Source organism: Lonchura striata, chromosome 4 (assembly GCF_050655825.1).
Source record: "Lonchura striata isolate lonStrDom1 chromosome 4, ASM5065582v1, whole genome shotgun sequence".
Taxonomy (NCBI): Eukaryota; Metazoa; Chordata; class Aves; order Passeriformes; family Estrildidae; genus Lonchura; species Lonchura striata.
The window spans coordinates 8,935,398-8,949,627 of NC_140706.1; the positions used below are offsets into that span (position 1 = coordinate 8,935,398).

The 14,230-nt window shown below is 37.1% G+C and overlaps 1 protein-coding gene across 5 annotated transcripts in view; it reads right to left on the reverse strand.

The window, feature by feature from the left end:
• ZFYVE28 (zinc finger FYVE-type containing 28) overlaps positions 1-14,230 on the reverse strand; it is a 148,362-nt gene that overhangs the window by 16,757 nt on the left and 117,375 nt on the right. For 2 of the 5 annotated variants that reach the window (XM_021550715.4, XM_021550713.3), the window contains one exon: positions 541-692. In XM_021550715.4, the coding sequence (XP_021406390.2) occupies positions 541-692 (152 nt within the window). Of the gene's footprint in view, positions 1-540; positions 12,456-14,230 lie in introns of those variants that run through there. The other 3 variants (XM_021550714.4, XM_021550712.4, XM_085577582.1) reach the window with 2 other exon arrangements.

Below are 14,230 nucleotides of genomic sequence, written 5' to 3' on the forward strand. Positions count from 1 at the left end.
TAAATCAATTCTAGACCATTACACCATCCTTTAAAAAAGCATTTAAATCTGTCTGTTAGCACCAGTAATGCCCTCACTTACTTCTAGGGGATCACTTGCTCACGTTAGGAATAAAAATTGAACATCTGATCAAACTAATTCTCCTTAATGGCCAAGTTACATTCTGGTTTCTATGCTACCTGCAAGCCAATACATATATTCCATATCCTTCGTCAGGAAATACTGAGAGAATAATTTTGCATGAAAACAGAACTGCTAAGTCAAAATTTCTTCCTTGAACACAACAGGGCATCACCAGGGAAAAAAATCAAACCTGATACAAGTCTAAATTCTTCAACCCTACAGGACTAAGATGTCAGTATCTCTGATTCTGAAAGTTCCAAACAGGGAATAGGCCCTTCTAAACCAGACTGCAACTTAGCCCCAAAACCAGAGCTTTCCTGAAACTTCATCTCTAGTCCTTTCTACCACAATTTGATGTGCAAAACCCCAAAAAAATAACCAAAAAAAAATAGCTTAATAATTCAGTGATTCTCATACCTGAGATACAGACAAAAAGGCGGTGAATAAGATCATTACTGCCATGAAATCTAGATCTGATCTTCTCTCGTGTGGCAATTTTGGCAGCCTGCAAAGCCAGCTGGATTTCTTCCTGATCAATGTCATCAGATGAACAAGAACTTGTCATTAAACTGCTGTCAGAGAAAAAAATAATGTAAAGGAAAGTAATGTAAATCTTCACTCAGTTGTTCAGGATGTTCAGCAAATCCTAAAGGATTTATGACTCAGGCAAGACTCTATAGTACCAGAACTAATTGCTGTAAATTCTTGTTGAAGTTAATCAGCACACAACCAATCACCATCACGTTTGATTTTCACTCTGTGACAGCTGCAAAAAAACTTGAAGCAGAAAATCACTTGTCTGTATTTTACTGCATTTTTCCTTAGCTGTTACAAAGTGCTGTGCCATTTTTCACATTAACTTCTGAAAGCTCAGTCCTGAGACCATAACTCCACCAAAAATCCTGAAGGGGAATATCAACCTAAAAATGTGAAGGTCAGTTCTGAAGTCAACTTAGAAATTTATGAACATGGAAACTATCTGTAAAAAAAAAAAGAAAAAAGAAATTCTGAATTATGTTACCTTAATATAGCAAGAACAGAATCGAAATATAACTTCACCAAAAAAAAAAAAGGAAAGAACAGCAATAAAATATGATTTACACAGTAGAGGTAGGTTAATTCTCTTATAAATGTTACATTAGAAATAGCTGAAATGTCAAACTATTGTGAAGAATGGCTCATCAACTCTAAAGAGAATTAGATGTGCCACCAAATGTCTACTCAAACATTAAATTTTTTGTTAAAAACCAGATGCCAGACATTCCCACACTTTCACCACCACCACCCCTATAACTTTTCTCTTACAGAGAAAAAGCTTGAAACAACCTGAGCAGGGAAGCCTTGGAGAGAATCTTCAAATATCAGGAATTACCTTAAATATTTGTAAATCAAGACATTTAAAACAGTAAGTATTTAGGGGAAAAGCAGCACTTTGCCCCTAAAAACCCTTAAATGGGACTAGAGCACAGGATGTAACTACACTGAAGTCCTAAGGATTCTCTGAGCCGACCAAAGGAGACAGGAGCCTTCTTACTCCACTACATTCAAGGCAGAGGGAACACAAAACCATTCTTCTGCACATATTGGAAAAATATTAATACTTCCAATTATTACAAAAAACTAGACTATTTTACTTAAAATCATACTTTTGCTGTCCAAAACTTCAACACTCTTTACTTTACAGACAACTACTGTGTTAAACGAGTTACTAACTGCATGTGTAAGTAGCATGTACAACAAAAATGTAATTTCTAATTTTTAACACATTTTGAGTTCAATCTGCTTTTATCAGGTGCAGAAACATTCACCATTTTGCAGATCCTGTCCTTATGGCAGTATGCATGAATAGTTATTTTGGGAAAAGACACATAGGTAACATTATTATTTATAACAAGATTTTATGGGATATAGTTTTCAAATTCTACCTGTAGGCTCCACAGGTAATCCTTTGAAATATGAGAAATAATTATGCCACCCACTCTTAAAAGCCCTAGGAAAAACAGACTGAAAATAAATAAGTACTGGAGATTAGTTTTTGATAGAAATATCAATGGAAGATGTAGCATGAGTATCTTAACTGGTCCTTCATTCTTTCAAACAGAGTAAAGACTAGGCTTGCAGGAAACTCATTTTATTCATGTTATCTATTGCTAACAAAAGGAAATTCTTGTAAGGAGATGTTATTTCTATGTTTACAGTTCCAGCAGCACCACGACTGACTGAGCTTATCAAAGACTCTGAGAATGAAGTGAGAATTCTCTTTCAATTTTCCTTTGCCTTTCCGTAGGGGATATAGTAGATATTATAAGAGCAAGCCTGTCAGCATGGAAAGGCCTGTGTTCAAGACAAGGAAAAGGTCATGTACAAATGTGGCTTACAAAAGAATAAGCTGAAAGGCAGCAAGAGCCAGGAAGTGATTCCTGACTCACAAGGGTGTGCAGTCAGAGGATGCCTGTTCACACAAACCCTCTCACACACAGATAAAGGATTCTGCCTGCAACATGGCCCAACAGGCTCTACTTTTTTTTTTTTTTTACATAAGGTCTTTCTTAGTGATACACACATATGAACCATAAATTGCTCACCAAGGCAAGCATGGACAGCCTGACAAAACCAGATGCAGTCTGTGTAATTATATAACCCCAATACAAGGGTCTCTTCAAAATTCCCAATACACAAATTTAGTGCAGGGGAAAACAGGGCCACTGAATCAAGGATGACTTTTCCCTCCAAATTACAGCTAAAGAAATATTTCAAAGAAAGGTGTTAAGTGGGCAGAGAGCTGTGAAGGATGCTTTTCAAGAATATAAGCTACTTGGTCCTTTGCAGTTTTGCAGAAAGGAAGAAAGGCTCATTCCACAATCCTGACCAACTTTAATAATAATGTTTGCCTTTCTGAGCCTCCTCCAGCTGGGAGGAATGCAGTTTTACCTACTTCATTTAGGAATGTGGTTTGACCTACTTCTGTTGCAGACTATTCTGTTAGATTTTGTGGTGTGTCATTAGGACTGGTCATGTCACCACAAGACTGGCTGGGACTCTTCTCTCCTCAAAATCCCCAGCAGAGAGCACATGTGAATTGCTCCAGCACTGTGGGATGGAAGGTCAGCATGTCTGCACACTCACATTTATTACATACTTTCCATATGCACACTCCCATGTAAACTGCAGTATCCACATACAGGAGGTTCAGAAAAAAGGTTATTTTGTACTTAGGACTGCTTGTGCTACTACAAAGCAAAGAAAATGAATACTCCAGAAAAATTTAAAACTGGACCTAAGAATTGCTACAGTCAGAAACAATTACTCTGCCTTTACCAACACAACCAAGTCCAACTAAGACAAAAATTACTCTCAAAGAACATCCAACAAGCATCAGATCTTTTCTTTAAAGTACACTAACTGTTAGAGAATGTAGCCAAAAATACAATATTGTAGAGACAGTAAGAAATAATGTAAAAACAGAAACATCACAATTGTTTCAGATAAACAGCAGGAGAGAACTTTTTTTTTTTAATATTAGAGTATTAATAGCAGTGACTGCATCCATGCAAACAGATTCTCATGATTTTATAAACTGATATTATAGAAAACAAAAATGAAATGTGATCTATGTGAAGCTTACTTTTTGTTTTTCCTATAAAGAATATCTTTCCTACTTGGCTTATCTAACATGGATCATTTGGATCAACATTTTCAGCCAATACCAGATGTTTAGGAAGCATTTCATTAATATCAGATTACACTTGGATCTAGAATGTTTCACAGCCAGGATCTACAGAATCATGTCTCATTGCACAATACAAACAGCCATACTACTGCTGGAGACAAGTCCTCATTTTCTCAAGTATTTGTTTGAAAGGAACCCTGAATAACCCAATGAATTAAGCTACAAAGAGGTAACACCAAAATACACATGGGACTCCTCCTCTGAAACATTTATCATATACACAATGCTTATCATGCATTAATTTTTCAGACTGTAAAAGCATTGCAAAGCTAACACATGAAGGTGAATATAAAGAAGTAAGATGCTATGTCAAATGTTGATTCCAAACAGTAAATCTGCTTATACCTTATAAAGGAACTGATACCCTGTGGCAGATAAAATGAATTTGCTTTTTACTTAACTTGGCTGCAGCCACCCATTTTAAAATTACACTTTATTTCTTACGTGAGAAGAGTCGTAAGACTCTTCCAACACTTTCAAGGTGTATCTCTAGAATGGTTGCCTGAGCTCAAGGCTTTACTGTGAAATTTAGCCAAATATGTACAACCAGACAAAAGCCAATTATGTAATTGTGCATAATAAAATCTTTCACCAAGATGCAATCTGCTCAATAGCTTTTGTGTTTCAAAGGACACTTCTGAGCCAGTTTAAGTAGCAGTACTCATACACAATGGAAAACAGGACTGTGGAACAAGAAGGTTATGACAGACGTTTTCAGAAGTGGACAGACATTTTAGATAACCATCTGTGATACTGTAGGCTTTGGGCTGGGTTTCTTGGTCATCCAAAACAAGTGAAAGCAGCAAAGTCTAAAACCAAACAATCAAAGTCAACCAATTCAACATTGGTCCAAATTTAAATATTTTACATTTGTGCTCAAAACATAGCAATAGCTGTAGAAATCTTTGTCCACTCACAGATGTCTCCTTTCAAATTTGTCTGGAAATGTTTGGTTCTTTAAACCTGAAATCTGCTCTGCATGAATGCAGAATGTATAAGATTCTCTGAAAGAATTTCTCATTATTCACAAACCAACACCCAGAGTATCTTAAAAATGCATTAAATATGCAGCAGTGACAGACAAAAAGAATTTAAAAGCTCTATGTTTAAAATACAATGAATACCAAAAACTCAATTGAACTTTCATGTTTTCAAATTCATCACAAAAGACTTTTAAAAATACATGGTTTGGTTTTTTTTCTTTATCTTTTAAAATCTTCAATCAGAAGTAATAGTGTGTCACTCCTTGCAAAGGAGAAGGCCCAACAGATCCACTGTACTCTATATCACAGAATCAGAGAATGGTTAGGATTGGAAGAAAGCTTGAAAATTATCCAGTTCCAACATAAATGTGTGATACAATTATGTCACCAAATTTAAAAGGAAATTAAGACAACCCTTTAAGTCTCTCATTTCAGGCAAGGTCTTGAATGACAACTTATTTTTGGGAAAATATCTCAGAAGATTGTCAGTGGTGCCTGTAAACAGACAAGGCTCAAGTTTCAGCCACACAAACTCATCCCAACTACGTCTAAGAATAAAACTCTGTAACAAATGTTTACTAGGAAAGTGTTAATACATAATTCAGTGACTAACCCTACCATTTATGTTATCCAAATACCTGTGACATCAGAGATTCCCATTCACTTTCTCTGGGAATCTCCAGCAAACTACACAAGCATGGGCAGAAGTAGAATGTAACTCTCTGCAACAAAACAGGTAACACCTTTCTGCTGTAGTGGGAATGTAGCTGGTAAATCCACTTCACAGTGAATTCAAAATCCATGCAAGAATTCAGTCCATTACATGGCACCATTCTGATGCAGAGGTTCACCCAGAGATGCATTTTAAGACCAAGGTGCTCTTGAGGAAAGTCTGGTAATGTACAGTAGCAGGTGAGACCCTTGACAGCAGTGAAATGTGACAACTTGGCAGAAAGTTTTCTGTGATTTCACACATTCCTAATGTTCTACACAGAAGGACATGACACTTACCAACCTTGTTGGAAGTTTTTACAAAGGGTCAGTAGCCCAATTCTTAAATATAAATTAACGTTAATTTAAAAATTGATGAGATACTGTCCACAAATTATAAAGCAATGCAATTCTTTGGACTTAAATGATATAAACTCATTTGCACTAGTCAGCCTTAACAAATCTCTCATGTAATTGTGATGTAAATCTCTCATGTAAATGTCTTTAGTTATTCACATGTATTGAATAACTAAAGACATATACATGTGTAGGTGTCTCATATATGTGAATTTCCCCATATACAGAGATAGATTTAGAATATTCTGGTTCCTACAATATTTCTCAAAACACATTGTCATGACTCCCCAACTTTCATTTTTTGCTCATCCAGAGTTTAGCATAATGGCCACCTTATGCTCTGTGTACAATATCAATAATATACACTTTTTATCAAATCTACAATATTTAAGATTCTCTCCCATTTTCATTTTTTCATCCTTATGGTAAATGTAAAAACCCAAACCAAAATGTTTGCAAGCAAATCTATGTTACTGATTGCATACAATTTCTAAAACAACTTCAGCAAGTCGGTACGTTGCTCCCACTGATATTTGTGTAGGCTGCAACTGGAAATCTCAGCACTAACCTGTCAGCCAAGCTATCACTCTTACTCTTCTACTTCAGAAGGCTGTAGTCAGCTCTGGGTTCCAGTTTGCTAAAAAGAACAAACAGCAACTCCAAAGGCCATGTAAAGGTTCAAACACAATAGCTCAGTGAATACAAAGGTTGCATTAATGAGAAATGACAAGAGGAAAATCACAGGGGTTTTGGTAAGAGATACGTAACTCCTGTATCAGTAATAAAAAAAAAAACAAAAAACAACCCCAACCTACTTCCTATCCTGCTTTTTGCAGTACCTCTAGTGTTTCTTTTTGGATACTCACACAAGAAACAATAAACAGTAGGCTAAAGCCTGCTGATTTCTAACATGTGCTGGTTTTGATATGGTTGGAAAAGAAACTGAGAATCATGGCTTCTTACAATTATTTTAAGTGAAGTGGGTGGCTACACACGCAATTTTAGAATCACTTAAACCCAAGCCAGAATATTATAGCTATGATCTAGGTAATAGCATATAGTTTTTTAGCTAAGGACTATGCTTTAAGGAATCACCCCAGAAGCCACATTTAAAGGAAACTAAAAAAAGCTTTAATGCAGGACTTTATTAAGGACTTTATTATGTCTTTTAAACCCTAATATTTTTTTGAGTCAAGAGGGTTTAAAAATATAAACAAATATAACCTCTAAGCTATTTCCTCTCTCTTTTATGAGAAACAGGTCAAGAGGGTATAGAAAACCCACCAATCAACTCAGCCACCCTTAGAGCACACCAAGGCTTCCGAACTTTGTCTTGAGAAACAAATCATGTAACTGCATGAAAATTTCTCTAGCTAGAAATCACCAAAAGAACTGGACTTGACCAGTTTACCACATGTATGAACAATGCCCAGCTCCATTCACAGGACATGTGCTAGAAACTCCATCTGCTGTCAACCTTCTAAATTCCTCAGCAGGGGCAATTACTTTTCCTACTCTACAAGACTTGCAGAAGCCTGCCCTTAGTTTCTCTTGCCCCTGTAGAGGTACAAGAGGACAATCTCAGGTTGTCTCAGTAAAATAAGGAATTTGGCTAACAGGATATCCCTATGGCCTAGGTGGTATCTCCAGTCTGGAAAAAGTCCCGAGCATTGAATTCTATTGAATTTGAAATCAACAGCAAGAACTTCTGCTCCAGGTCCCAGCAGCTTCTGTAGCTCCCCACTCTGCTGGAGGAACACCTTGAAACTTTCCTCAGCTCTTCAGACGTCAAACTGCAGAGCATCCTCACTTGGACTTTGCAAAATCCACAGCTGTTAAAAGGAGAATCTTTCTAAACAGATCCACTGTAAGAAACTCAGCTTAGGAGAACTTATGGCTTACTGAAACACTAACACTCTGGACTGGGTTTTCAGATGAATGCAAAGAAACAATATATCAAATGTAAATTAAAATAAACAACACTACCAGTGCAGAATTTATCAATTTTAACAGTGCTCTCTCCTAAACAGCTTTTTTGATCATTATAGATAAAACTTCTATAAGTGTGCATATGAAAAAATAACTAAAGAGCATTAGTAATCAACATTGGTGCTTTCTAGCCATCAAATTTAATGTCAGATATTTGCAAGGTACCACACTTAGTGCTTTTCCTAAATTAAACCAAAAAGGGATAAAACTGTAGGATAAAGTTATAGCAAAATTCAAGAAAAAACAGAATAGAAAAACCAAGAAGGTAGAATATTATTTGGGTTCTTCTATGACTTTTTTCAATTCCACCATGACATTTTTTCCACCACTTTCTTGTAATCAAACTTGAATGTAAAGCTTTCAATCATTCACTCACACTGCAAAAGGATAAATAAAATGAGATTAGAGAACAGAAATATTTAAACTTTAAAAATATATATTGAACTGGAAAAACTGAAAGTGAATATCACAAATAGTATAGGGCTTATGAATGAAATGGTTTGTAAAACCAGCTCTGGTATCCAAGACAGGGACAGAGATCTATCAGTCCCAGCTTTTACACTTTATGCAGAATTTTATGAAGGACAGGTAGAACTTGGATACCCAATATGAACAATTTCAGGGCAAAGAGTAATTTTATACAGCTTGTTAGCAATGTCCTCTGCCATAGGCAAGCCAGAGTTCTGCATAGCATCACAACAAGTGAATTAATCTATTTAGAATCCAGTTCCTGCAGATCCACTCTTGACTTGCAACTCCTGTGTGTGGCAGTAATGCAGATGGAGATGCAGCTTCAAAACCACTCCCCAGGACAAGGAGCTCAGGGATACGGAAACTTGTTAGCACAATGTTTTTATATTGCTTCCATCAGTTCCCTCAAAAAATAATACAAAAATGAGCAGCAGAAACCTTAATGCATCCTAGGGTCTAGGAGAATTCCATATCCAGGTGTGGTAGTCAAAGCCAAGAAAAGCTAATAAAAGTATTAGGAAAAAGATTGCTTTCTCTTTATTTTTCACCTTCAATACAGCTGTAGATATGAGGAAATCCTCTCTTTTCCTCCAATCTAATTGTGGTTTTATAATGTATCTTTAGACATGGACAAAAACTCTGCAAAAAAACTGCAGTTACTATAGTGATTTTAATTACACATAATCTGAAAACTCCCAAACATGCCATTCTGAGGGAAAAAAAACTAATCTGTAAAATAAAACCTAATTTCTGAAAGCTAGTAATTTTGTTCTATTACTATCACAGGGAACACCAAGTGACATTCAACAGATTTTTGACACATCACTAAAATGAAAATGATTATAATTGTGGCCAAATTACTAAAAATGAAAATTGCAACTGAGCTATGTAGAAACAAGAACACAAGCCCATTATGATCACTTTGTGTCAGTCTCCAGCCATATGGTATGTTTGATATGCCACTTGGAATACAGCCCCCAAATGGCAAATTTGGAGTGCCTACCAATTCTGCCAGAACAGTCTTACTGCCTCTGCCACTGATGCTAGTCAGCCTAAAATACTGTCCTATTTTACTTGATTTACACAGAGAGCAATATATTCTATATTTACTTCCACCACAATGAACATTTTAATACCTCTAAAATATGAAGTTTATCATTTTAATACGGAAAGACCATAAACTTCCAACAACTGAATTTTCACCTTCCCACTGTAACAAGCACTCGTTAACATTAGCTGTCTGGGTTATTCCTCGGAAAAAATAAAATCTGCATCCAGTTACTTGTTACTAAAGACAAAGACATGCATAAAACATAAAATACACTGTAGAATGTCCTAGAAAGGAACACTGTAACTTCAAAAATACTGCACCGTTTGGAGATTTAATTTTTTTTTGTCTTTCAGGGTGAAGAATAAGATAGGCATGAAACACATCAAGAAGAATCCTGGCGGTGAAAACCCAGAGACATCTGCTTCAGTCACATATGTCTCGCTGACTAAAATCAGCAGCAAAAGCTGACAGACCTCATCAACACTGACTTTTTGTTTTGCTGGTATTGCTCAGCTGGTTGTTGGGGCAAGGGATTTAGCAGCTGAACAAAAAGACTCTACACAGCAACCTATTTATGACTCCATTAATACTGCCCTCACACTGCTTGAGTGACAGGGCAGTGCAGAACAGCACAGACTCTCACTGCCTAAGAGATACACAAAGAGTTTGCTGCTCAAAATCATTAGGCAGGAATAGCATCTAGAGTGGAAGTGACTCAGATTTGCTCAAGGTATAAAACCCCTTTCTCTTCCCAGAACTCTGCTCACCGAGCTCTTTATTTCCAGGACTCCAGTACAGTACATGTAAAGCCATTACTAACAGCCTTTTTCTGGTTGTGAGCAATCTCTCCATCAAGAGCAGCTCTACACAAAAAAAAAGGAGACAGAAAATCTGCAGTAATGCACTGATCAGACCAAAAATGACAGTAGCAAACGTTAATGCAGAACAAATCTGTCATTTTGCATAGTTTCAATGTAACCTGACCACGTTAACAAAGGCAAAAGTGCAAGACAGAAGAACTGGAGACAGAGTTGATCAGGTAGACTCATCAGACAGTTAAAACACATTTTTAATGTATTTATTGTATTCCATGTTATGATCAACAAAGTCCCCAGAGTAGCTGTGGTCTCTGTTAAAACCTCCAGGCATGCAATTTGTGCTGTAGCTTTGATAGCTTAAGCTCTGGACCATGAGATGAAAGAACTTAATTCTCCTACTATAATTCACAGTCCTGGAGAATAACCAAGTTCTTTTTCCTTCTTGAATCCTTTCCAAGGCACTGAGTTCTACTGAGGAGAAAGCACTGTATAAAACCTGCTTCTGTAAGAAACTGTCCACCCACATGAATTTTGTTTGGTCTGAGAGATGGGCAAGAAATTGGCTCAGGGCTCACACTCAAGTGCTGCTCAATGGTCTGTACTTGGGCTGGCAGCCTGCCACGAGTGGGAATCCTCAGGGATGGACATTGGGCCTCACTTGTTCAGCATCACCAAAACAATCTGGATGACAAGATTGTGAGCAGCACTGCCAGGTTTGCTGGTGACACCACACTGGGTGCTGAGGTAGATGTGTCAGCAGGGAAAGCCATCTCACAGACCAGGACAGGCTGGAACAGGGAGCTGGCAGTGGTGCTCTCAGTGGAGTTTAACAGAGACAAGGGCAAGGTCCTGCAGCAGTGATGACACCAAAGAGCCTGGCACAGGCTGGGATCCTTTGCTGAGTAGGACCTGGGGGTCCTGGTGCACAACGAGAGCTGAACAGGGGTCAGCAGTGAAGCTGCTGCAGCACTGAAAGCAAACCAGATGCTGGCATCACCCACAGGGCCACCACTAGCAGAGATGAGAGATGTGGCCTTCCCAAACTACCAAGAGCTTGTCAGGCCACATCTGGAGTACTCCTGTGTCCAGCCATGGTCCCCACAGTTTGAAAAAAGGACAGATGGAGTGGAGAACATCCAAAGGAGGGCCATGAAGATGATGGAGAACCAGTCCTAGGAGGAGAGACTGAAGGAACTCAGTATTTTATTCCCTGAAGAAGGCTGTAAAGAGCATGGAGGCTGACTCTCCACGAAGAGCCACATGAAGAGGGCAAGTTGTACCAACAGAGGTTTCATCTTGATATAACAACTATTTTACACTAAGAACGATCAATGTCTGCCCACATGTACACAAATACAGATATCCTAACTGAAATAGCCAGATAAATATCCCACTCTAATGGCTGGCAGAGTCTTGCTGCTTTGGCATAAACTTGCGTCACAATTCATTGCAGATACTGCCTTTTACAGACTGTAAACAATGTGCTAAAACTTCACCAGCAATTTTTGTAAATGCCTAAAAGAGTAGAAAAATATACCAATAACCATCAGTAGTTAGGCTGCAATGACATATCCAAAAATATCCCCAACCTGCTGACTAGGGAAACCATCAAGTGTAACACCAATGTTAGTTTTAAGAGTTATCACTTACATTTAAAGTTCTCATTTATTGGTTCTTTATAACCTTAAAATAAAGAAGTAGAGTTTACCACGGAAAGTTTACTCTAGGCCGACAAACACTCAAATACAGATTCATTAGTATTTATTTCTCCTTGGCACTCTTACAAGAAAAACTCCAATGAGACTTGAAATCAACTAATTGCAACTGCCCTGTGCTTATGTTTTCTCACTTACTTTTCCTTATCATTCACAAATCAACATTTTTCTTGCATTTTCTAGCTCCAGTCTTTCAGAGAACTTGGGTCCAAATATTGAGCATATTCTATTATACTTTGCTGAGAAAACTGACTAGTGGTATGGACACCTCAAGTCTGGATACTGCTTAATGAACATTTTGCAAAAAACTATCTTCTGAACTGGGCTGAACATTTAACTTCTTAACCACCAGACCTCTGAGACTAGAAAGAGGAACATTTTACACAGATCAAGTACAGTACCAATGAAATCAAACTTTCCTTAGCAAAACTATTTGAGAGCCCAAACCACTGGTTTGAATAGTGCTTTGGGATCCAAAGAGTTGGAATTTTCTCCCTGGTTCTCCATCTGGAAAACAATACATGTACATTTATACAGAATTCCATATATTCAATACTTCATTGTTTCAAATCAATTCCATCTGTGCTATTTAATACACTTAGTTCAACATTACTACTGCAGTTAAACTGGTTTTGTTATCACAGCTAAATTTTCTGAAGATATTCCCAAAACATGCTGCAATCTGACAACATGACTGTCAGTCTCAGTACTGATTATTTAACAGCACATAGGAACTGTTTTATGTTCCACAGGAGGATAAAAGACCACATAAGCGTATTTCAAGAATTCTATCTTCAGCCAATTATTTTTCAGATAAAACTGCAAATGTTACATTTAGTGTCTATTTGTTGTTAAGTGAAAACATCAAGAAATTAGATACATTAAAACTGCATACGTCAGATGAAAAAGAAACCAACTCCCAAATTAGGTATTATTTTGGATATTCATATGGCATAATGGAAAATGTAGTTCTTTCACAAAAGAACATTTTAGAGATGGTCTTTGCAAGAAACATGTTTGTTGCAGTAAACAAATGCAACTCTAGAGAAGCTGTTTAATGGCCAAATAAAAACCTCTAAAGAGAGAACAGATGAACACCTAAAAAATAACATATTCTAAAAAATTACACAAATAGATGCACTGAATACTGCATTTCTATGCACAAAGATCTAGAAACGTACTACTGTGAAGCAGTTAGACTTGAGAGTTGCTTTTTTCTTTTATTTCATTAAAATGAGCCATTAAAAGAAGTTTTAGCTGTTTTTAAACTAAGTCTTTCAGAAGGGGAAACTCCTCTCATTATAGTCAAGCAGGCACTTCACTGGTTTGTTTTACTGGACCACAAACTACAGTAGCTACATGTCTGGTAATATCCATCTGATTGCAGAAAAATAGACAACTTAGATTTCATCAAGTCACCCAAGGATGATGCAATGCTGTTTTTCACTGGACAAGAACACAAAGGCACATGTACAAATACTGCCTTAAAAATCAAACTTTCTTTCACGTACTAGTGTGGCAACTACAACACTAATGCACAAAGGCAGTCCAGTAAGGCCCTCCAAAGAGGTAGTGCATCTAATCAAGACTTATTCTCACCGCTCCAGTTATTCCTGAAGAGTCACTGAGGCTGCATCTACCATCCATTCAGACAGCCCTGTGTGAAACAGTCTTCAATGTATACAGTACTTGGAACAGGGCAACTGCTGCATGCAGGCAAATTGGGTTTTGTTTGAAGAACAGTCAAAAGGAAATATATTTCAAAATTAAATAAATGAGAAACAGTTTTTGTTGCATCTTTCTGCCCTAATTTTAAAAATACAAAACTCTCAAAAATTGAACTTGAAGACAGGTGCATCCTAAAAAAACTCCAATTGTTATTTGTAGTATTGCATCTATCACTATTAGAAAAGCTATTGTATCTCCTCTTTTTATCCCCAAACCTAGATAAAAATTGAAAATCCAGAAGTTCAAATGAAGTTCATTGTGGGATGATTATGCTCCTGCACGGTGGGGGTGTAGGGATAAAAAACAGATGAAAAAGAGAGGACAAGAAGCAGTGGAGGATGAGTTACATCAGCTGAAGTAGTGGTATTTCAGTCTGTCTGTACCAGAGCAAAAGTGTTATTGCATACAATGCATGCAATACATCTCATACATGTATGTTATGCAAACAGTGAAAAATGCAAAGATCTCATTTTTATATTTTAGTTACATTTTTCTGCCCTAACCTTAATTCCATTATCGCTCTCATTAAGCGCTTTCAGTAAAACGAAAGTTAA